This window comes from Mastacembelus armatus, chromosome 9 (genome assembly GCF_900324485.2).
Source record: "Mastacembelus armatus chromosome 9, fMasArm1.2, whole genome shotgun sequence".
In the NCBI taxonomy this organism is placed as follows: domain Eukaryota; kingdom Metazoa; phylum Chordata; class Actinopteri; order Synbranchiformes; family Mastacembelidae; genus Mastacembelus; species Mastacembelus armatus.
In genome coordinates, this window is record NC_046641.1 from 13,895,436 (window position 1) to 13,918,514 (window position 23,079).

Below are 23,079 nucleotides of genomic sequence, written 5' to 3' on the forward strand. Positions count from 1 at the left end.
TACTGAGCCTTGTCTTGCCATTCTCTTACTCTAAAAATACTAAGACACAACAGCATTATTGGCATAGACACATTGAACAATTTTAGCCAGCCAGTCTTCACTTTCAGGCTGTAAAGCAGTTTCAAAGTAAGAGACTCACAATATGATTCTCAAATCCCTATGAAGCCTTTGCTTTAATTCTCTTGGTGAATATTAGAAAGAGGCTTCTGAAAATGCTCTGTGCTTTTCATCAAAGACCTAAAGGTGTTGTAATACTTTGTTAAACCTGTATTGTAAAGAAACAGGATATGTGGAAAAAATTAAAAATATAATGTAAGAAAAACAGGTAGAATGTAAAAACATTTATTTTCTTCTTTCCCTTGTCTGATAGCGATGTCTCCAGAGCAGCATGAAAATGGACTCTTTTCCTGTCAGCCATGACTTCAGTGAGTCTCCTTCAGTCAGCCTTTATTCTTATTTTCTTTAGTGTTTTTGTTTTGTTTTTTTGTTTTTTTTTTTACATACTCACTTTTGTGTGGACCACCTGCTGAAACTCCCCTGAAGCCACATATTAGTTATCTTCATGCATCAGGGCTTAGCACATAAAATATGAATTTGGATTGGGTGTCTGTTTTTTCACTTATTCTGCAATGCCTGGAAAATGTGCGAATCACACAGCTTGAGTCACCGCCACCAACACATTTTAACAGATTTTTGTCACATCTCAACAGATTTAGTTTTACATTACATTTTTCATAAAAGCTCACACATTTTTAAAGGGCTTACCTTGCTAAAGAAAAACATATTCATACTTTTCATGTTGCACCAAAATATAGACCCATTGTTTGGCTCTTACAAGTGTAAAAACATGTACAACCCAGACAGTCACAGAACATCATCATGCCTCATTTTGCAGGTTTTTAAACAATCCTTTTCTTGTTGATGCTTCATAGTTTTCCGACCCATATCAGCGGACGCTAAACTGCGGATGAATCCCAGGTCAGATGTGGACTTCTCGTCTCCTAAAGTGGACCTGATGGTCAATCTCAGTGAGGTAGCCATAGAACTCAATAGACCCCAGGTAGGTGTGTGTTGTTGTGTATGAACTTATCTATATAAAAGTCTGATTAAAACAGTTTTTATGAGAACAGAAACTAAGAGAAGTTAAACAAGTTTAACAATGTGAGATGTATTGAAATCATATTTAAGAAAGAGTTAAAGGAGGAGCTGTTCAGTGATGATACAAGCACTTCTGTAAGTGCTCTGTGGCACTGTCTAATTGCTGACTTCCTCTCTTTCCAGTACATTAGCATCTTGGAGCTGCTGGGCTCAGTGGACATGATGTCCCGGAATTTGCCATACAGGAAGTTCAGACCCAGGGTCTCTGTTCAGGAGAATCCTCGCATATGGTCAGAAAATACTTCTACAGTTTTAATTTGATTTCTGAATATTTAATGAATATTTTTCCACCTTTATATTACAGATTGCAGAATTGAGTATTTGCTTGCATGCTCCTGTATTGCAGGTGGAAGTATATAATCACAAGCATTCTTGAGGTGGATGTGAAGCCACGTCTCCACATGTGGTCATGGAAGCACATTCGGCAGCACCGGTGGATGGTGAAGTGCTACAGAGAGCTCTACAAGACAAAGATCACCAGCAAGAAGCCCAGTGAGGATCTGCTCAAACAGCTAGAGGTAGGAGAGGGCTGAGCGTACCTGAGCTAAGCTGAACAGGGGATGGGGAAAGAGGTAGGAAGGCTCGACAGAAGAGTTGCAGTGTGAAAAGAAATATGGCAGGGAAAAGTAACCTTTCAATCTTGCAATTTGAAGATGGGATATTGTATTATTGTTGCACATTGATTGACAAAAATATAAAATTATTTATTTGCTACATATAGCCACATTATCTAGAATTCTGTTTATTTCTTTACCAAACTTCAGTTCATCTTAGTGTATTTTAGTATCTTGTTTGGAAATGCTCAAACAGGTCCTTTATCTCTCATGACAGTAAGGTTCATTTGAATTTAATAAAATTAAAATGAAGATGTGTGAGTGCAAAGGCCAGAGAAAATAGAGAGGAAAGAGGAGGAGCTGGTAGACGATGTGAGTTAATAATATTTTCTATTTCGGTTTTGAGCAAATATCACACCTTTTGCCAACCTGTCTTTAATGTTACATATTTTCTTGGTACCCTTTGCCTATATTTATAAATTATATTTCTGGTGGAGCTTTACTGCTAATGCAGGTTGTTTCTGCTTGATTGTGTGCTGGCGAATGCTTGCCTGACCATATTTCATTGCTATTTGAAATGTAAGGGAAATAAGATATGTCATTAGTGATTATAAAGATATTACCTTCTCAAAATATTTTCAATGCTGCATTTTTATTTTGCTCTGGCCATAAGTACTTAAGCAGGTTTCCAGGGTTAAACCTTAGGGATTGAGATGGGTGTTGTATTTCAAAGAAGCCATTAAAGTATTTTTGAGATGTAATTATTTAGAATACATTTAGTAATTCATAGGTTCCTACAAGGAAAAGCATGTAGTTGCTAAAAGCTCTAATCAGTTTGTCTTGACCCTCTGTTCTTAGGGGCCTGAGAAAACCTTGGATATTTTCAACATCACCCTGGCCAGACAGCAGGCTGAAGTGGAGGTAAGCTCTGTATCTCACCTATAGTGGACATCCTTACTGGAATACTTGCTTTATATGAGTGTCTTTTGTGTCAAACTGTAACAGTTGTGGTGAATTTTGTTCAGTTAACGTTCTTAAAATTCTTATATACCCTAAATAAAATATTTGTTTTGTTTTGTTTTTTTGTTTGTCTTTTTCAGGTGAGCAAGGCAGGCCTGCGTATTTACCGCCCAGGGCTAAAGATGGAGGAGGAGGAGTCTCAGGGTTGGTTCAGCTGGATGTGGAACTGGGGAGGAGAGGCGACACCAAATAAAGAGGTCAAGACTGGAGGTAGGATGTACAAAATAAATTCCAGGATTAAGAAAAAAAAAACAGACGTGCAGGTAAAACAAACTATTTCCGTGTTGCAAACATGAACAAGGCAAAGTGCATCAGTTTATTTTATGGATATAACAGTCCATGGTGGGAGCTGCTGCTTTCTTAATCCTCATATTCTTTCTACTCCATTTATTCCCTCTCACCCTTTCTGTCTGACTCAGCTTTTGACGAGCTGTTAACCCCTGCAGAGAAAGCCAAACTTTACACTGCCATTGGATACAGTGAGACTGCCGCAAATCCCAACCTGCCAAAGAATGTGAGTCATTTCTCTTACTTGCACCCACCTCTCAACTAATAATAACATTCACTTTGGCTCTCCAGCCAAATACTATTATGATCAAAGTGTGAATACTGTATTAGATACTTTAATTATGTACTGTCTTGTCCTTTTTTTAGTTTGAGGACATGAAGGTGAATTTCCACATGGAGAGGTTGTCTGTATCAATCAAAGACAAAAGGGACAAAAATGAGATTATCAAGCTGACTGTGGGAGAGCTCAAGTCCACACTCACACAAAGACCTGGAGCACAAGCCATCAAGTTTGTTTTTTACATTTTTTTTTTTTACCATGACTTTAAATGTTTTAGCACTATATCTTTAAAGCAAAACATTTAGTCTTTGAATGTAATTGAAAATTGATCATGAAATGAATAAAGTATTTAAAAAATACTGGTAGAGCCAGTTGAGGTAACTTGAGGTTTGACTTTAAAAAAAAAAAAAAAAAAAAAACCAAACCAAAAAAAACAACTCCTTATTAATGCTTAACCCCTGGAAGGAATTTTTGTTGTCACCTGTCTGACTGCAGAATATATTAAACAGTACCAACCTTGCAGCTAATCTTCTATTTGTTTAGCTGGATGGATATTTGACAAAATAATGACAATACGTACAGTATAAGGTATACTCCTGAAAACCCAGTAATGGGAGTGTCTTTCCTTCAGACTCACAGCCCAGCTTAGTTTGTTTGAGGTCACTGGCCTGGCCAGTAACATGCCTGCACCAAGCCTCCTTTCATCAAGAAAGGCAGCCACAGGGGCAGGGACCCCACTGCTTTGCGTCCTGTTTGAAACCAATCCACTGGATGAGAGCGCAAACCAGCGGCTTCATGTGGAATCACAACCTCTGGAAATCATCTATGATGCTGTAAGTTGTGTCTGTGTGCGTGTACAGTATGAGCGTGGAAAAACAGAGTGCATATAAAGTATGTTCTTCGTTTGTGTGTCTGTGCAGGCAACAGTGAACAGCATGTCAGCGTTTTTCATGCCTCCTGATGACCTGCAGCTGGATGAGCTCACCAACGCAACCCTGATGAAACTGGAGCAGTTTAGAGATCGCACAGCCACTGGTCAGTTGCACATACTCATGAAAACATCTGTTGTCTGTCAGGTTTGATTTCCAGCCTTGTCTCAACTCTCTGATGGGCAAATGTTTACATTCCTCAGTCCTTGCCTTGCCTTCACTGGGTTATTTTCATCTTTGCACAGTCATACCCACCGCCTGCACATCTCAGTCACTTTGATTGTAGTGTCCCTGTTTCATTTTCTTTCTCAGCTTGTTTCCTGAGATTGTTTGCTAGAGCCTCAGGCTCAATAGCATGATTATAGGATCTAGGAGATTATTTAAACATATCATGGTGTAATTCAAGGAAGCATTTGTAAGAACTTAGAACTTATCAGACCCACATTAAATATAAAATGATCAAATTACCACATGATGCAGACTTCATCAATTTAAAATAACCAGTAGCTAAATTAGAAGGATGAATATATAAGAAAGTACAATTTGTCATTATCATCATCAAAGTATGAAATGTACAAATTGTACAAATGTGCTCTTCTTTCTAAAACACTGCAAATATGTGTAACGTTGAAAGTATAATTAATCAACAATAAGCTTATTGTAACTATGGTAGAAGCTGTAATAAGTGATGATTTTAGTTTCATTAAGGTTTACTGTTTTTGATCCCATAGCTGAGTTTAGTCTTTTTTCTCTTCTCGTACCTTGATGTGGCTACAAATAGTAAGTTAATGATTTTTTTTTTTTTTTTTTTTTTTTTTTTTTTTTTAAGGTCTGATGTATGTGATCGAAACACAGAAAGTTCTTGACCTGAAGGTGAACCTCATGGCCTCCTACGTCATCATTCCACAGACTGGCTTTTATAATGGCACTCAGAACATCGTACTTTTGGATCTGGGACATTTCAAGGTTAGAAAATGTGAAGCGTAACACTTTCCCAAAATGTACACAAAAATTGTCAAAACTGATTTTTGAGCATAGAGTAAAAGTAAATTACATTTTCCCAACAATACACTGAAAAGGAATCTGTCAAGAAAAGATCCTTTTGAATTTTTGTACTGGCTTCAAATGACAGTCTCAGAGTTATAGTTATTTGTTTGTTTGTCTGTTGTTTGTTTTTCCCCAATTAAAAAACAAAAAACCGTCTTTTCAGATGTCTAGTCAAAGCAGGAAACATCTGCCTCAGCTGTCAGCGAGCTCCAGCAATATTGAAGCCATCATGTCCAGAGCGTACGACAGCTTTGACATACAACTTAGTAACCTGCAGTTCCTGTATAGCAAACCAGGTAATGTACACATACAAGAACTTGCACACACATGCAGCTGTCACGTGTTAAAGGTTCTTACCTATCACTGTGTACAAACTGAGGAGTCACACATGAGTTGAGAGTTTTTTCAAGTGGCCAATCAAAAAACTCAGACTTTGTGGAAATGGTTGATATGTTTTACAGTAGAATAAAATTTATCCAGAGAAAACTAATTAAATAACCTTGGCATCAAAGAAAAGAAGTTATGCATATACATTCCTCCATCAAGAACATACTTCATGTATGTGTGGAATAATGTAAATGTAAATTATTGTGTGTGTGTGATAGATGGTGACTGGAAAAAGGCCCGTAAGCAGAAACAGTCACCGCTCCACATCCTAGAGCCAGTGGATCTAAAAGTGGAGTTCAGCAGGGCCATGGTTGTGACAGACTCCCGCATGGCAAAGTATGTGTGTAGTTTTTTTTTTTTTCTTATATATCCAAAAAGTTTTTATCAAATAAGGTGCAACGTTTCTTTTTTTTGGCTGCATTGAAATATTATTCACATCAGTCCTTCACAAACTATAATCATCATTTTGAGATTGACATCATTTTAATTTAGCCAGCTCTATTGGAAAAACTGAATCTTTTAAAATACAGACAGACCACACACACAACAAAAACATTTTGATACATATGACAGTCAGTTTTACATCTCTGCAGCTGAGTTTAAAAACCCAGTGACCACCTAATTTTCTTCTTCTCTAGTTAATTCAATCTTGGATCACTATTAAGGATGTTAGGCAGACTATAGGTTTGTGTGCGTGTGTGTGTCTTGGTTTTCCATATTTGTGTATGTGGTCCAGGTATAAGATGTCTGGAGAGCTTCCTCTGCTGTCTCTTCGTATTTCTGATAATAAACTTCGAAGTGTTCTGGAGCTGATAGAAAGCATCCCACTTCCTGAGAGCAAACCTGCTGCGCGTAGCAATACCACTCCAAAGGTACTGTAACAGGAGCAACACAGCCCTGAAGGTGGCTATTAGAGTTGAATAAAATGAGTGGAATATTTTTTTGTTTTTGCTGGTATGGTTCATATTTTGGTTTTATTATCTCCTCAGCCAAGGCAGTCGTTCACCCCCCAGCTCACTCCCAGAAGACCTCTGACCTTAGCTGACCAGCGCTCCTCTCTGATTTTTGAGTCATGTGAGACCATCAGCGTTACCTCTTTTGGTGAGACACAGACGTTCACGTTGCACAGTCTCATGTTCTTCTTGCTCTGCACCTCTTGCACCACCACACACACATAACCATTCCACAAAATACCTTATAATAATACCTCTCTCTTTGTGAACCTGCGTTATGACAGATAGATTATTATGTGTGTTTTTGTTTTGTGACTTGTCAGGATCTGAGGAAGATTTGTTCTATGATGCTCCCAGCTCTCCCATTGGTGATCGACCATTCTTCCCAGACAATCCCATGCCACTGCGCTATGCAGACCTACACAAAATAAAAAGTCTAGGCAAAGAAGACCCTCAGAAGAACATGACTGACTTCATAATGAAGTTTGAAATCAGTGAGGTACAGAGAGATTTTGCTTTGTGAACTAGGTGACAAACCTAGTCTTATTTCTTTACTATGTTTTACCTTGTCCCTAGTTGTGATGATTATTGATGGTCAACATCGGATATAGTATGTTTTTGGGATTGGGTGTTTTGTTGCTTAAACATTTACTAATTTTCCTTTTTTATCTTTTAAACTCCCACACTAGCCAAATGCAGATTAGAATAATGAGCTCAGGCCACTTTTTTTAGTTTGTTTTGTACAGTAACTATATGTACAGCACATTTGAAAGCATGCTTTTAGTAAACCAACAGTAATAAAAAAATTATCTGTCCAGGAGTCTTTTTGACTTCTAACATTCCTTGTACACCTCTATTGTTACATATTCCTTCCTTATTCTTTTATACTCCTCTTAATTCTACTTCTGTTACCTTGTTTCTCTCATTTCCATGATTCTAATATACTTTTCCTTTGTCCCTCGGTTTGTCATCTTTCTCTATGGTTTCCTTATCTAGTTTTCTGTTCAGTTGTGCCGCCTGTCTCAGGGTAAGGAGGTCACTGTACTCCACTTGGACATAGAAGGTCTGGGCACTGAACTGAAACTGCGTACTTTTGACATGACATCAAACACATACCTTCGAGAGATCTGCCTCAAGTGTCCTGAATACATGGGTCAGTAGATGTTTGTAGGACTGTGTCACCTCATTTCAGGAGAATTTCTTCCTAATTCACATTTTGGCAAATAATTTGATAATTACAGATATATTCCAATAATCATTTGTGAAATAATCAGTCAGGTTTTTATTTGCCTTGTATTCTTTGTTTCTTCCTTGTGTAGATTCTGAAGACAAGCAGGTTCAGCTGATCACCACTCTAGACAACACAGAGGTCGACCTGCTCACTCTGGAGTATATCAAAGTGCGTGTGACACCATATATTGAAAGAGAATCACAGATTTAATTATTTACAGTTATTGTTTTCCAAAAGGTGGTTAAAAAGCCTTGTCTTGAGGATTGCCATCTCTTTTCTAGGCTGATAAAAATGGTCCTGAGTTCAAGTCTCAACACAACAATACAGAACAGCTCATCAAGGTCAGAGAAATCTTAGACAACTAGTAATTGAAATTTAGATGCTTTAATGTGTTTTTTTTCCCTGCTGTGTTTGAATAGTTACATCTTTCAACTATCTAATGGTAGTTACTTTTTAAAAGCCGTATATATCTTGACAGGTCTGTCTGTTTAACGGTGTGTTTAACATCAGGTGACTTTCTCATCCCTGGATGTTCATCTTCACACGGAGGCTCTTCTCAATACCATGAACTTCCTCAATAACCTGCTTCCTCCATCCACTAAGAAGGAGGGAGGGCAGGAGGAGCTTCCCACCATCCCTGAGGAAGATGAGGCAGAGGCGGAAAGGGAGGAAGAGAAGAAAGAGGAAGCTACTGTAGCCAAGAAAAAACGTAAAAATGCTAATCAGAGTTTCATATTTTAAGTCTGTTATTCCTTTCTGTTCACCATAACTATTTGCATTTAATTACTTATTTCTTTCTTGTCACCTTGCAAAGGTTCAAAGAGGTCAAAGTTTTCAGATGTGGTGAATCTTCATATCAGAGCTGATCTCCGCTCTCTGAAGGTTTTCATTCGAGGACAGAAAGCCCATGTCTCTGAGATTAGTATTGAAGGTATGGAGGTGCTGTGGCCTTTGGTGCTCCAAAACCAATTACATTTTAAATTCACTTGCTCATTATTTGTGAATATTGGCTGAGTTGTCATTATTTCATCAGCCATAAATGGTGTTACATGTCCAACTGATAGTTGCTTGCTGACAATTACATTTTTGTATTTACAGTGTTTGTTTTTTTTTGTTTGTTTGTTTGTTTTTGTTCTTACAATGGTTTTATGATGCTGCCTTTGTGATTTGTTCCTCCATGCACGGGATTGTGGGAAGTGGGAAATGATATAAAATAATTTCAGTCTCACTTTCTCCTCCATTCAGGTCTGGTTTCTGAGGTTCTGATGAGGAAGAAGGAAATGGAGGTTCTTGCCAACCTGAAGAACATTGTGATCCTAGACTGTGACAAAGATGCCTTATACAAGAAGGTACAAACAGCAAGCAGTCTATGCATAGCACTGGTGTTTGCTGTATACTTGTTCTGTAGTATTCTTTGGCCTAAAGACTGTATTTATATTTTGTTTCTCTGTGTTTAACGTTCTTTAGTTATTCCTAAATGTTGAGCATGTTAAAGAAAGGTTTTGATTAATTTCCCTTAATAGCTCTGTTCCTTTTATCTCTTCTGTATCATCTTATTTCCTTAGGCTGTGTCTATAGCAGATAAGGAAGTGTTTGCCTTCCGCATGGTAAACTATACTGATGCAACAGAAGGAGACGCCTATCTGGACATGTCTGAAGTTGACACATCTGTCATGCTGACTGTGGGATGTATCCAGGTCGTCTTCCTCAACAAGTTTGTGTCCTCCATACTGGTAAGAATCAAATATCCAAACGTAATCCAGCTTTTAAGACATTACCTGGGACAATTTAGCTCACCTAGAAGGTATAATCATGTTGTTACAATTTTGTTTGTACGGTAATGATAAAATCAGGAGTACATGAAGTACTTGCTACTTCACTTACAAAATCACCTACTGTATACCATTTTTTCTTCCTCAGGCATTCATCAATAATTTCCAGGAGGCCAAGGAGGCCCTGGCTGAGGTGACCGTCCAGGCTGCAGAAAAGGCAGCGTCTGGTGTGAAGGAGCTGGCAGAGCGAAGCACTCGAATTGCTCTGAACGTCCACTTTAATGCACCTGTCATCTTCCTCCCCCAGTCCTCCTCCTCCTCAAATGTCATTGTAGCTGACCTTGGTCTGCTTTCTGTCAAAAATCGTTTTGCCAAGCAGCCTTTTAAAAGTGATGCTAAGATCCCACCTGTTGTGGATATAATGACTGTGAAACTGACTGACCTCAAAATGTACAGGTCAGAGTCCAATCACTGTTGAATGATTTCATGCTAGTGCAGTTGATTTGGTTTTCTAGTAATCTGATATTGTATCTCTAATTCTGCAATGACTGTTGCGTTGTTGCTGGTTCCAGGACCTCATATATAAATGGAGGTTTTCAAGGAGAGATCGAACTGCTGAAGCCAGTGAGCCTGGATTTGGAAATCCAGAGAAATCTATCATCCAACTGGTACCATAGCATACCTGACATAGGGATCACTGCTCATCTAAAGCCTATGAGTGTAAGTAGTGCCATATTAGAAGCATGAGAACTAATAGAGTGAATTACTACAAACCTGCAGATTGGTTGATAAACATGATGTTTTAGTAATAGACTGTTAGTTATAGGTTACATTGAGAATATACATTTTAAAAAGTGTTTTCATAAGTATAGATTTATAATATTCTCTATTTCCTTCTAACAGCTGATCCTCAGCCAGGATGACATGACAGTAGTCCTGCGGACTCTAAGTGAGAATCTCTCAGAGAAGTCTGATACTGCTCCACTTCCAGTTACTTCATCCACCACTGAACCCTCCTCTGACTCTGCATCGATTAAAGAGTCCCAGGGCTCTGGAACCACAGGACCAGCTAGCAGTAAGGACTTGGATTTCTGCTTGTTTGTGATGAATAGCAATGGTAGGAATTACATGTATGACATAAGATCCTAATGGACAGATTAATCAGTTATTACCAGTCCACTAGTCAAGACAGATCAGAATCATGAAAAACTTGCAAAGATTATGAAGTCTGAAAATTTGTTGCATTGAATGAAAGTGAATCATTGTGGATACCTAAAGCATTTGAAACCTAACTTCATTGTAGGTAACACAGTGGTGACAGCTGCTGTTGTGGAGACTCAGAAAAGCATCAAACTGAAGACCACACTCAAATTAGACTTTAAGTTTGACTCCATGACAGTGGTTCTGTATAGCCCTAATGTGAATGAGGTAATGCAAACATTTATTTACATACATAGTATGTCAAGTGATGATTATATAGTACAAAATTATCCTAGCCATATTTGTTTCACAAAACCTATGTTTCTTAAACTGGCTGTTTCTATTATTCTATAGATACAGCTGTTGGACTCACATGATGAGCAGCTAAAGCTGGCAGAGTTTACTCTGGGCACCATCTCCACCTCTGTCCAGATGTTTTCTGACAACTCCATGAAGGCTTCAGTCCGACTCGCTGCCTGTCTTCTAGATGACAAGAGACCCAGAATAAAAATGGTCACTCCAAGGTACATGAGCAACACCTCACTCTACAGTTAACAAAGCCCTGGTCCATGACTGGCAGCAGACTTGTTTAAATTTAGCCTCCCTCTTCATATACTGTCATTGCTCTATAATACCAGTTCTAATCAGTAACAGACAGTAATTATATTGTGATTGCCACTTATTCTTCACTCCTCTGTATTATGTACTCTCCCAGGATGATGGCAATGCGTCCGGGTGCTGAACAGAACACGATGGTGGAGGTGAACTACCGTCAGGGCCGTGATGGCACCATCTTGGACACCGTGGTGCAGGATGTGTACCTGTGCGCCAGCATGGAGTTCCTGCTCACAGTGGCAGATATCTTTCTCAAGGCCATGCAGGGGGGTTTTGCTCAAGTGCCACAATCCAAGAGCAGTACTGGAGATAAAAAGAACATCAACTCCTCCATCACATCTAAAGAGTCCAGTGAGTCAACTGTGTCAGTTTTAATTTAGTTAGAAACACATTCTAGTGTTTTTCTATTCAGGAAAATAAAACTATGTTATCTTTGTCAAACACAAGTTTAAAAGTTAAATTTATGTCCATTATAATGAACATTATATGAATTGTAATGTGATTTGATTAATTAAATTAATTTTATCCCAATGTTTTTCCTTCATACTTGTACCACTGTCAGCTGTAGCTCCACCTGTGGTGTCAAAGACAGAGATGAATGTTGTGGTGCGTAATCCTGAGGTTGTGTTTGTGGCTGACCTGACACGTGCTGACGCCCCAGCCCTGGTGATGACCACGCAATGTGAGCTAGTGATGAAAAGTGGTGCAGAGGGATCACAGATGACTGCTGTTATCAATGACCTCAAGGTTTGTGTCATCATTGAAATCTATCCTTTAAAATGCTGATCTATCTTTTTTAAGGGCTAATCTCATCTTGCATGTAACAATAATCAATATCAAAAAAAGTTTGTTTTGTTTATGGTTGTTACTGTAGGTAGTGGCGTGTCCCTTTTTGAGAGAGAAGAGGAAAAACAATGTGACCACAGTGCTACAGCCATGTCAGGTGTTCTTCCAGAGTACTCAGGCTCAAAACTCCCCTCAAGCTATGGAGGTCTCCATCAACACTCTCACACTGAAGGTGAAGTAGTTATTGCTGTTATTGTTATTCATTCTGAGTTGAGGAATAAAATCAATGCAGTGTCTTTCCTGCAAATGACGATGTTAAAAGCTTTTCCTCATAAGTGGACCTCGTCCTTAATGGGGTCAACATGTCTCCTAGGCGTCCATTAAATTAAAGATAGACAGTCAGTTACTATCTGTGGTTACACCATGTAATGTACAAACATGATGATTAATATTGTTTAATGACGAGATTTTCAGAATGACATATTTAATAATTACAAGAAAATACACCATTCCATATGAGTTTTATAGTCAGGCTACAAATTTTAGGGCATGTAGTGTCAATGGACAAGGTTGCATGACTTGACTTTAAAAGGTATCTTTGTTCTCTCTGCCCAGGTATCTCCAATCATCATCAACACAGTGATCACCATCCAGTCGGCACTGACTCCCACAGCGGAAACCCCTGAGGAGCTAGAAAGCCCTGTCCCTGTGGACCTATGGGAGAAACGCTACTGGAAGGACCTCAAATTCTGGTTCCTAGAGGAAGAGGGGGACGAAGACACAAGATCACTAACCCCACTGATACCACAGGGAGAGTCGTTGCAGGTATTTAGTGACATTGTTTATTTATTTATTTACTTGATTAATTACCTTGGGTCTCTTTTGTATCCTAAACCATTGATCTCATTGTATTGGTATTTTTTTCTATACAGTGAATAAAATATATTCCAGTGTGATACATGAGAATAATATCATTTTATTGGCTATCCATCCCTGCAGGTGAGCATCAAATCAATCTGTCTGACTCTGGAGGCTGGTGTGGGACATCGTACTGTCCCCATGCTTCTGGCCAAATCCTCTTTCCAAGGAGATGTCACAAACTGGTCAACACTCATTAACCTACACAGCGCGCTCAATCTGGAGGTAACTTAATCATTATCCTAGTTTTAAAATTTCCTTCCACTGTAAAGCAACAGTGTTTTAGTGTTGCATTTGTTTGCTATTTTTTTATTGGCTTGTGTATTAAAATATGAGCAATGCATACATTCCATAGAATTATATATTTATATACTTTACACAGATTTATTGATAATAATCTCCCACATGTTTAGCTGTTAAGGTTTACTGATGTTTTCTTGTGTATTGTGTTTTACTTTTAGGTTCACTATTACAATGAAGTTATGGGAGTATGGGAGCCGCTGCTGGAGCCCTTAGAAGATAATACAGGAGATGGTTTCAGACCATGGAAGCTGGAACTGAAGGTACTGAAATACACACCCGTGTAATGTTAATATTTTCACACACATGTTCACACAGTTTATTATTCTTTTTATTTTTCTATAACCAGATGAAGAAGAAGCAAAGAAAGTACTCATTAGTGGCAGATGAAGTGGATTATCTAATTCCAGAGTATATAACGGTCATCAACATCAGCAGTAAAGACCAGCTCAACATCACCCTCTCCAAATGTGGACTGGCCATGCTGAGCAACCTGGGCACGGTAAGAGAAGGGTATTATTAACTTTAGCGGGAAGTGTAATCATGATGGGCAGTCATGTATATTGCTCATTTTCTTGTCTTTCCCCAGGCATTCGCAGAGGCTACCAAACAGACAGCTGAGTGTTTCCAGAAGGATGAAGCTCCATTTGTGTTGAAAAACCGCCTGGGCTTGCCTGTGTCTGTCCGTCACAGTGAGATGTTCTGTCCCATTGGCCAGCAGAGCTCCAATCGCACTGTGAAGCTTCAGGATGGAGAAACCCTCAGGATGGACTACTCCACGACAGACTCTGACCAGTTCTCAGCCATGACCTCTTTGAGTGGGAAGGACTACTACATACAGCCGAGTAAGACTTCATACACAATTATACTGCATATATAGAAAGGGCAATTAATTTCAGTCAATTGAAACACATGGGGTCTTAGAACCACACAAGCACAGTGACAAACTCACAGTGGCGTGACTAACTGTGTGAGCTCTGTAATAGCTGTGGCACTCAACATATCAAGAGCTCGTTTGGAACGTTTGGAAAATCACATTGATGTAGGATGATGCACAGTCAGAACGCACTGCACCACAGATCTGCAGCCAGAGGTTGATGGTGTGGGTTTTTATTTCACCTGTATGTTGATATGGCACAGCACAGCAGATCAGAGGGTCCAGGTCTATCACAGTATGTGTCCTACTGGCTTCAGATGTCTGCAGGCAGGGGAGAAGCTATGGGCAACATTATAATCACTAATACACAGATAAATGCAGACTGATTTCCAACATTCCTGCTTTAAATGCAATAAACATTCATTCATTTTTATTTCCAGACTTTCACTTTCCAGATTTTTTTTTTTTTTCTTTTTCCCTTGCTTCTTTTCAGCTCCTGCGGGTCACACCCCAGCTAGTGTGATCCCCCTGATCAAGGTGGGCAGGGGAATGTACAGTGTTATGCACAAAGATTCAGGAGTGACACGTTTCCTGGTCTGTCAGATCTCCTCCGTTGAGGGAAGCAAATACATCAAGATCCGCTCCCCTTTCCAGGTACAGCAGTGATCATCTTACACATGCCCAGTCATTTTCATTATTCTGTTTATTCCACCTGGTTAAACTGTCCATGATTGTACAAAAGACAAATCTTTTAGAGTGATTTTCATCATGCAACTCATACTGTTCCTTACAGGTACATTGATCTTCAGCTCAGCCTTTAGCCAACATTAATTTTTTATACCAAAATTACATAAAGAAATTTAATTTGTTTTAAAATGTCTAATAATAAATCCAAATGTATTTCTTTATATATTAAAATAGAATAAGTTTATAGATCAAAATAACAAGTCATATTTTTGTCTCTGTTCATGCAGATCATCAATCATTTCTCGATACCGTTCAAAGTTTTTGAAGGATCAACATATCTGGGTACAGCTCTCCCTAGCGAAGAGTTCTGTGTGCCTCTGGACTCATATAGGTAGGTACAAACACCTAAACAAGCCCATACACAACATCATACACTCCCTTTTGGTCTTCTTTTGATTTCTGTATCTCCAGTCAGACACGCTGTAATGTGTAATGTTACTCACAGCTACTCTCTGCTGCCCCCATCAGGTCTGAGCTGACACTTCAGCCAATTACAGAGGTGGATGCTGAACATCAGGGTGAGCAGTTTGAATGCTCACAGGGATTCAGTTATGAAGATGTCAGCAATCACCAGCCCGAGACACACCTCCAACAGACCTGCCGTTGCCGTGGAGACCAGGGTGGTGTGATGATGATCAACATTGTGCCAGTAAAGGATGCTGTAACATTCAAACACACAGGAGATGTTGGGGAGAACTTCGATGTGCCCTTTGTGCTTCACCTGTGGCCTTCCATCCTTCTACGCAACCTGCTGCCTTACCCCATCACCTACAAACTCAAGGTAGTACCAAACAAGTGATGGGCAATTGTAGTTTCAGGGCCATCAGCTTCAGCCTGATGCAAAATACATATTGATCATACTTTAGTCTTGTCTTCCAAAATGCACAGATAATAGTTGACGAACTAGTACAACTTATTAATAGTATGTAATTGAGTTGCTTTAGAGCAGGTGTTCAATCACAGTCATCCTTAACTTGTTCGTTCAAGGACACTGATGATCGAGACCTGACTTGATGTACTTACTATTCTCTGGTCATGTATTTTTTTGGAAATAGTGCCACTAACATGCTTATAACTGATACTTCAGATTCATTGTTGTTCTCAGTGTTTCTGCCTGATGCTCAACAGGACGGTGGAGTCTGTGCTCCTGAGGCCTCTCTGAACCCAGGCCATTCTGCCCAGCTTCACACTGCAGTCATCGACCAGTCAAGTCTCAGTCTCCGCCTCCTGAACTACTTGGCTCAGGACTGGTCTTCCGAGTACAGGTCTGACTTCAGGCTCATTTAAAATAGATAAATCATCATCCTTAATATACAGAGCACAGAGGTAAAGTAATTCTTTTTTATCTTATGCAATAACATTTCCTATCACAATGAACTACCCTGTCAAACAGTCTTCAGAGTGAACAGGAAGAGATCGCCTTCATCGTGTTCCAGTCTCTACAAGAGGATGATGAGCACAATGGTGAAGGGACAGAGAGGAAGAGGACTGAGTTGGACATAGCAGTGCATGTTAAATATGACCAGGGTCAGACAGTAATTGCTATTCACTCACCGTATTGGATGGTAAATAAGACAGGCAGGATGCTGCAGTACAAGGCTGATGATATCCACCGTAAACACCCCCTGGACTACGATATGCCCCTGCTGTTCTCCTTCAAGCCTCGGCACTTCCTGAGAAACAATAAGGTAAGGAGAAGGAATGCTTTTCTTCAAGTTGCTTTCTGTTCCTGTTCATGTTTAAAACCAGGCCGTTTTTCAACTGCTCATTCTTTAGTTGTTTTCTTAAACAAATGACCCTTTATGTAACTAGTAAAAGTGTCCTTATTTAGGTTTGTGTTTATTTTATATTTTTGGACAACTACATTTATTTAGGACTACTTCAACTGTGATATTTTATATAGTGCAAGTTGAAGTGCTGACACAAGGCAAAAACATGAACTGAAATATTGTGCCTAAAGTTGATGCCTTTCACTTATGGAAATAATTTTTTGCTTTTTTAAAAAAATTTATTTATTTATTGCTTTTTTTTACGAGGAAGGAGCTCAAAGTCTAGTTTATTTCATAACTTCTGAACCACCATCTGCAATTCAGATTTTGTTCAGATGATATATAGGTAACAGGGTCATAAGCCCAATTACATTCCCCACTATGTGTAGGTCATTAAAAGCATTAGTATTTAAGAAATCCTTCTGAATTAGTACAATCAGCTGCAGAGGGAAGTTGTTAAATTTGACACTTAAATCATCTAATCATAAAGTCTAATCATGTCACTACTAAGTCAGGAATCAACCCAGATGTGCTGAGAAAAGGCATCAAAACCAGACTGAGTTCATTGTTTGTTTATCCGCTGGAATAGATAGGTTTGTATACACCACCCAGAAAATAACTACTTCCTGTTATTTCATTCTTTTTATTCTCAGGTTCGCCTTATGATCTCAGACAGTGAACTCTCAGATGATTTCTCTCTGGATACAGTTGGTAGCTACGGAGATGTGAAATGTAAAGGCAGATACAAAGATTACTTGGTAAGATTTTCCCACAGATGTTTTTTACTGTTTTTTAATTTTATCTGAACAACCTAATATCCTGAATGAGATTGGAAATGACTTTTATAGGTTTTTGTTACTGATGAAGTACATGATCATCATCATTTGCATTTGTGTCTGTCTGACCTCAGGTTGGTGTGAAGATTGATGCAAGCAGCTTCAGTCTGACCCGCGTCGTAACCTTTGTGCCCTTTTACATGCTGGTCAACAGAACCAAGCAGAGCGTCTTCATCTGTGAGGTGGGACAGGAGAACTGGACTGAGGCAAAACCAGAGCAGGTCAGAGTCAAACAAGAAATGGTGTTTGCATCTCTGTTGCTTTATACATGCATTTTTGGAACACGTTTTTTGTTTTTTGTTTTTTCCTGGTAAATTATAATGAATAGATCCAGGGCAGCATCATGGCAACAACAAATGATTTTAATGCCATAGATATGACAGTGAGTGATGTGTTATGTGATAGAATTATCATATCAGCAGGATGTGCTACTGTTTATACTGTAGGTTTACAGTAGATAGATGTACAGGAATTTGAAGATAATATAATATTGGGTATTCATGGATTTAGACTTTATTTAAATGAGTGATGTGATAAGTTGGAGCAGGAGTGTCCATCTCTAGTCCTTGAGTGCCACTGTCCTGCTTGTTTTGGGGTACATGGAAAACAAGCAGGGCCCTCAAGGACAAGAGTTGGCTACCCCTGAGTTAGCCTTGTACAGAATGCTGTAAAGATTTGCCCAAATCTTTTTGTGATTTTAAAATACCGAATGACTTGCTGTGTAATATATTAAGAGCAATCCCTATAACCTAATGTCTTGTTTAATTCTAAATTTAGTCAGCAATCCCTTTCTGGCCTGAGAATGACACAAAACAGCTAAAGATCAAAGTGCAAGGATCTTTATCGCCTCCTCAGACCATTGACTTCACACGACCTGAGAACTGCCTGTTGCTGCGTTTGGATAACTCGGTAAATAGACACACACCGGCATAATGTCATAATGTTTGTGCATATTTAATCTTTTTTGTTTTTTGTTTTATTTTGTTTTTTTTTTTGTTTTTTTTACAGGATATTATAACAAAAAGACATTGAACTGTTATAGTTAATATCAGGGTGTCCTATCTTGTTAAACTCTACTGGAACATTTACAAAACCCTTATATATTCCAGTCCTGTATCCTGCTTCTCTTCTGCAGGTGGGAGGGATCACAGTAGATGTGAACCTATCAGAGCACTCGGCCACAATCAAATTCTCTGAGTACCATGACGGTGCAGCCCCGTTCCTTATCATCAACAATACCAAAGACCATACTCTTCACTTTGGTCAGAGGTGAGAAAGTTTGGGCAGCACTAAATGGTTACCAAGTAGGATCTTATGTGCATGTGAGAAATGATTTAAGCTACAGTAGATATTAAACATGATGTGGTCATGTTTAATATCATGAAGCATGTCATGGCATTTGTAAACAAACACTTTCTCATTGTTTCAGCTTCTGTGTTTTATTTTTGCAAAAATGTTTATTTATGAACGAATTCTTTATATCTTTTACTTTAAAAAGCAGGTTTTACTTTTACAGGCAACATGAGATTCTGCATGCACATTTACAACTTGTTTCATTGTGTATTTTACATATATTTTTCAATGACACTGTTTTCTCTTTTTGCAGCTACCTTCCTAACAGTTTAACATTTTTTGCTGATGTGATTTATGTTTGTGTGTTGTGGGTCATGCAGCGCCCAGGCAGAAACCACGTGTGTGGGTGACGAGCTGCTCGACCTCTCCATCTCGGTGGAGGAGGGCAGGTAGAAAAACATGGGTGGAAGCTCTTTTGACACACTCTGAACTTGAGAGAGAAAGATGGGGTTTAAAGAATGGGTGGGAAGTAAGAAGAAAGGAGAAAAGAGGGAGAAACAAAACCCAGTAACAAGAAAACCGGGTCTACAAAAAGTACTGTAGCTTATCTGGACCTGGAAGACGTAAAAGTAAAACGATTAAAAAATACACAAAAGTAAATCAAAACAGTTCCAGTATTTATAGTAATATAAAGCAACACATTTGCCTCATATAACTTATATAATGACTAGCAATGCAAACTGAGACACAGAATATAGAGTATAACATGCAAACACTTCCAAAAGTTGATGCAGCACTTTAATAGAATTTGGTGTAATATCAAAAGGCTGTTGCCATCACTTCAGTGTGGCAGTACACTTAAGTGCAGAGTGTGATCAGATCAATATTGCAGGTAAAGATTAGTAGAAGACTGCTTCCGCTCTGATTCAGGTTTCTTTGTGTAATTTGCTCCTTACCACCCTGCCAGTGAGAAATAACTACTATTGTGTATTGTCTCACAATCACATTATGTATAAACTATATATTTATATTTAATGAATCTGCTGAAAATGTACAGTAACCTAAATTTTTAGGGATTGTTAGATTGGAGTAAAAGGAGCAGGTTAGACATCTAAAGCCATTTATTCATTTTATTATGATGTTGCTTTGATCTCCTATGAAAACCTAACACCTTTACTTCTAGAAGTGCTAGTTTTTAATGCTGCTGACTTGATGGCATTCTGCCGGTGGAATCACAGGCCCTGCTTCATCCAGAGGTTCTGTTGTGTTGTGTTATTTTATTTTTTCATCTCCATCCATAGACAATGGCTTCCCCACTTCCCCACTTTCTTGATTGTTTTCTCTTACTTCTGCTTTGTCTCATCCAAATCAGTGTTACTGTGAACATGCATATTTAAGTTTTATCTCACCAGGACAGGTGCTGGGACTTTTGGGTGCTTTGCGGTTATACACTTATATATTGTCATATTGTCTGTTCATAGAAATTGTGTCCGACAGGTTGTCATGTTTTAATTATATTATTGTTTTTACTGTTTTTTTTTTTTTTTCTGTTTTACTGTTAAACTACTGTTACTGCTGTTCATCATTTAGTATATGTTTGTCATTTCAAATTAGTGGAATATTACTTCTTGGTTTTTCGTAGTAAATAATGATATTGCTATTTACAGTATATGTCTGTGTGTTTGTGACTGGGTGGGTTTTATGTGTATGTAGCTCTCAGAAGGAGACAGAGCAGGAGAAGCTGGAGGCTGGGAAAGCTGTTTACTACACCTGGGCTGAACCCACTGGCTCCCGGGAGCTTTGCTGGAAGTGTGGCACCTACAGTGGGAAGTTGAAGAGCGAAGAGGTACTGTACCCAAACAAGTACAATGACTGTGCCTGAGGATGTGACAACATATCCAAAATGTGAAATTGTCATATGAGATAATCAAATGTTTGATCAAATGTTTATTTATTGCTTTTTTAGGATCTGCGCAAGGACATGAATAATGAAGGGAAACTGTTTGTGTTCTCCTTTTATGAAGGTAAAGAACAAGAAGATTAAAATGAGATGACTTAGATGCTCTACATATTCTTATTGTCAATAAAAATTTCCTGCCAATGCATGAAATTTGAGTTGTCGTAAGTAGGTGGTATATGATTGATTTCAGTCTTATTAGTGAGTCATTGTATTTCTATCTGCTTAAAGAAAAGAAAACTATAGCAGATTCTATTTTCTGACTTTTTTCCTATGGGCATAAGTGTTAAGTCTGTATGGTTGGGATTTTTGTTCATCCAAAGGTCTCCAGCGTGTTGTGCTGTTCACGGGGGAGCAGCATATCCATAAGATGCTCTGTGAAAGCGAGAAGGCACAGCTGGCTGAACAGGAAATCATCCTGTCACTAATGAGTGTGGGCATCTCTCTGGTCAACAACAGCACCAGCCAGGAGGTCTCCTTCATTGGCATCACAAGGTAGACAACACAACCATCATATGCATATGTACATACAGTGATAAACACACAGTAAAATCTAGACACACCAGTGCCATTTTTGTGTTACAATACATACACTACTGCTGGATATTCTTAATTTTACACACAACAAATATGTTTAGATGTACTTGGTACTATTATACTTGTTTCTCTTGCCACAGCTCTGATGTGGTGTGGGAGTTAAAGCCGAAGAAGAAAAATCGGTGGAAAACTCTGAGCTCTAAAGAAGCGGAGATGTTGGAGGATAAATTCAGACGCTACACTGAATCTACACCCATAGACAATGCCATCGTTGACCTAGAGAACAATTTCCAGGTTGGTACAAGTAAAAACTGTCAGTTTTTAAGTTAGCCATGTAGGCTGAATAAATAACTGACTTTAGATATGTTGCTACAGTACTGGTGGTAATAATAAAAATAGTCTCTAGTTGCAGACCTAATTGTTTAATTTTGTGGTGTTTGTCTCCCAGGTGTCCTTTACTCCCAGCGGCACAGATATGCGGATGCTGCAGCCGTGTGACGCTCCTCTCAGGAGGAACTTTCTGCCTGGGGTGAAGGTCGAATACAGCGTGTCACCACGACAGAAAGCCTACCGTGTCCAAATCCACCGCATACAGGTGGGGAAAAAAATTACTGCAGCTTGACATAGACATAGTCACCCAAAGTGACATATCCTGCTGATTCAGAAAACTATATATGGTCTGATTTTACATAAATCCATTTTTCTACAGATCCAGAATCAGCTGCCAGGAGCCATCTTCCCCTATGTTTTTTATCCTGTAAAACTGCCAAAGTCTATTACCATGGACTCAGGTCTGTTAGTTATTGCACATTTAGCTTTATGTTCTGTTTTCTATTCTCTGTTAAGATTTCTTATATGATATTTTTTTTTTTTTTAAATCTTTTTTACAGAGCCCAAACCTCTGACTGACATCAGCATTGTGACCAGAGCAGCAGGGCACTCTGATATCTCACGTATCAAGTAATAGTTTTCAACTTTACTTTTCTAATGCTATTCCACTTTTCTGCTCTGTAGTAGGCAAGAGTCACACTTTTATTCAGATTTTTTTATTTAGCCATGTTATGATCTGCTCACCATTTTAGCCACATGCTGATATATAATTCCTAGAGTAACATTTTTTTTTTTTCTCTCCAGTTTTGTTTCTAATTGGTGATGGTAATGTATGTCCACCTCAGGTACTTCATGGTGCTTATTCAAGAGATGGATCTGAAGCTCGATCTAGGCTTCCTGTATGCCATCCTGGACCTGTTCACCCCTGAGAACGCCAGCATCATGAGCTCGGAGCAGGAGGTCAGATATACACACACATACTGTTTACATACCCAGTGTTTTGATCATTGATCATTATTATATTTGATTCATGCATTAATATAATCTCTATTAACAGTCAATGCTTTTACATTCATGTTCCTGTTTAATTGTGCTTGTCTTTCTCCTCTAGGTGGAACTGTTTGAGAAGGACATAGAGTATATAAAGACAGAATTAAACCATGTCTCTGCTGCTGACACTTCTCCCATCAGCCTCTATGAATACTTCCACATTTCTCCCATCAAGGTGCCTGAATGCTATAATTACAAAACAAATTTAACCAACACATTTTTTAACTTGAATTATTCCATCAGCA

At 38.7% G+C, this 23,079-nt stretch overlaps 1 protein-coding gene across 4 annotated transcripts in view; it reads left to right on the top strand.

Annotated features, from left to right (window-relative positions):
- The window catches only part of vps13a (vacuolar protein sorting 13 homolog A), a 33,009-nt gene that overhangs the window by 3,245 nt on the left and 6,685 nt on the right, over positions 1 to 23,079 (top strand). For 3 of the 4 annotated variants that reach the window (XM_026321589.1, XM_026321591.1, XM_026321592.1), the window contains exons 10-64: positions 371 to 425; positions 933 to 1,060; positions 1,282 to 1,388; positions 1,505 to 1,676; positions 2,571 to 2,633; positions 2,813 to 2,942; positions 3,152 to 3,246; positions 3,387 to 3,529; positions 3,932 to 4,133; positions 4,221 to 4,335; positions 5,059 to 5,195; positions 5,440 to 5,572; positions 5,882 to 5,999; positions 6,400 to 6,535; positions 6,653 to 6,764; positions 6,940 to 7,115; positions 7,613 to 7,769; positions 7,936 to 8,015; positions 8,129 to 8,188; positions 8,358 to 8,556; positions 8,662 to 8,778; positions 9,093 to 9,196; positions 9,413 to 9,580; positions 9,768 to 10,075; positions 10,192 to 10,339; positions 10,523 to 10,694; positions 10,923 to 11,047; positions 11,174 to 11,343; positions 11,535 to 11,785; positions 11,997 to 12,181; positions 12,309 to 12,452; positions 12,836 to 13,045; positions 13,220 to 13,363; positions 13,600 to 13,701; positions 13,788 to 13,940; positions 14,028 to 14,283; positions 14,809 to 14,969; positions 15,290 to 15,393; positions 15,531 to 15,843; positions 16,191 to 16,327; positions 16,456 to 16,750; positions 17,485 to 17,589; positions 17,742 to 17,888; positions 18,445 to 18,576; positions 18,803 to 18,936; positions 19,341 to 19,409; positions 20,674 to 20,806; positions 20,927 to 20,984; positions 21,241 to 21,412; positions 21,595 to 21,748; positions 21,903 to 22,049; positions 22,164 to 22,245; positions 22,345 to 22,414; positions 22,630 to 22,744; positions 22,896 to 23,009. In XM_026321589.1, the coding sequence (XP_026177374.1) occupies positions 371 to 425; positions 933 to 1,060; positions 1,282 to 1,388; positions 1,505 to 1,676; positions 2,571 to 2,633; positions 2,813 to 2,942; positions 3,152 to 3,246; positions 3,387 to 3,529; positions 3,932 to 4,133; positions 4,221 to 4,335; positions 5,059 to 5,195; positions 5,440 to 5,572; positions 5,882 to 5,999; positions 6,400 to 6,535; positions 6,653 to 6,764; positions 6,940 to 7,115; positions 7,613 to 7,769; positions 7,936 to 8,015; positions 8,129 to 8,188; positions 8,358 to 8,556; positions 8,662 to 8,778; positions 9,093 to 9,196; positions 9,413 to 9,580; positions 9,768 to 10,075; positions 10,192 to 10,339; positions 10,523 to 10,694; positions 10,923 to 11,047; positions 11,174 to 11,343; positions 11,535 to 11,785; positions 11,997 to 12,181; positions 12,309 to 12,452; positions 12,836 to 13,045; positions 13,220 to 13,363; positions 13,600 to 13,701; positions 13,788 to 13,940; positions 14,028 to 14,283; positions 14,809 to 14,969; positions 15,290 to 15,393; positions 15,531 to 15,843; positions 16,191 to 16,327; positions 16,456 to 16,750; positions 17,485 to 17,589; positions 17,742 to 17,888; positions 18,445 to 18,576; positions 18,803 to 18,936; positions 19,341 to 19,409; positions 20,674 to 20,806; positions 20,927 to 20,984; positions 21,241 to 21,412; positions 21,595 to 21,748; positions 21,903 to 22,049; positions 22,164 to 22,245; positions 22,345 to 22,414; positions 22,630 to 22,744; positions 22,896 to 23,009 (7,917 nt within the window). The remainder of the gene's footprint in view (positions 1 to 370; positions 426 to 932; positions 1,061 to 1,281; positions 1,389 to 1,504; positions 1,677 to 2,570; positions 2,634 to 2,812; positions 2,943 to 3,151; positions 3,247 to 3,386; positions 3,530 to 3,931; positions 4,134 to 4,220; positions 4,336 to 5,058; positions 5,196 to 5,439; positions 5,573 to 5,881; positions 6,000 to 6,399; positions 6,536 to 6,652; positions 6,765 to 6,939; positions 7,116 to 7,612; positions 7,770 to 7,935; positions 8,016 to 8,128; positions 8,189 to 8,357; positions 8,557 to 8,661; positions 8,779 to 9,092; positions 9,197 to 9,412; positions 9,581 to 9,767; positions 10,076 to 10,191; positions 10,340 to 10,522; positions 10,695 to 10,922; positions 11,048 to 11,173; positions 11,344 to 11,534; positions 11,786 to 11,996; positions 12,182 to 12,308; positions 12,453 to 12,835; positions 13,046 to 13,219; positions 13,364 to 13,599; positions 13,702 to 13,787; positions 13,941 to 14,027; positions 14,284 to 14,808; positions 14,970 to 15,289; positions 15,394 to 15,530; positions 15,844 to 16,190; positions 16,328 to 16,455; positions 16,751 to 17,484; positions 17,590 to 17,741; positions 17,889 to 18,444; positions 18,577 to 18,802; positions 18,937 to 19,340; positions 19,410 to 20,673; positions 20,807 to 20,926; positions 20,985 to 21,240; positions 21,413 to 21,594; positions 21,749 to 21,902; positions 22,050 to 22,163; positions 22,246 to 22,344; positions 22,415 to 22,629; positions 22,745 to 22,895; positions 23,010 to 23,079) is intronic. The other variant, XM_026321590.1, reaches the window with a different exon arrangement.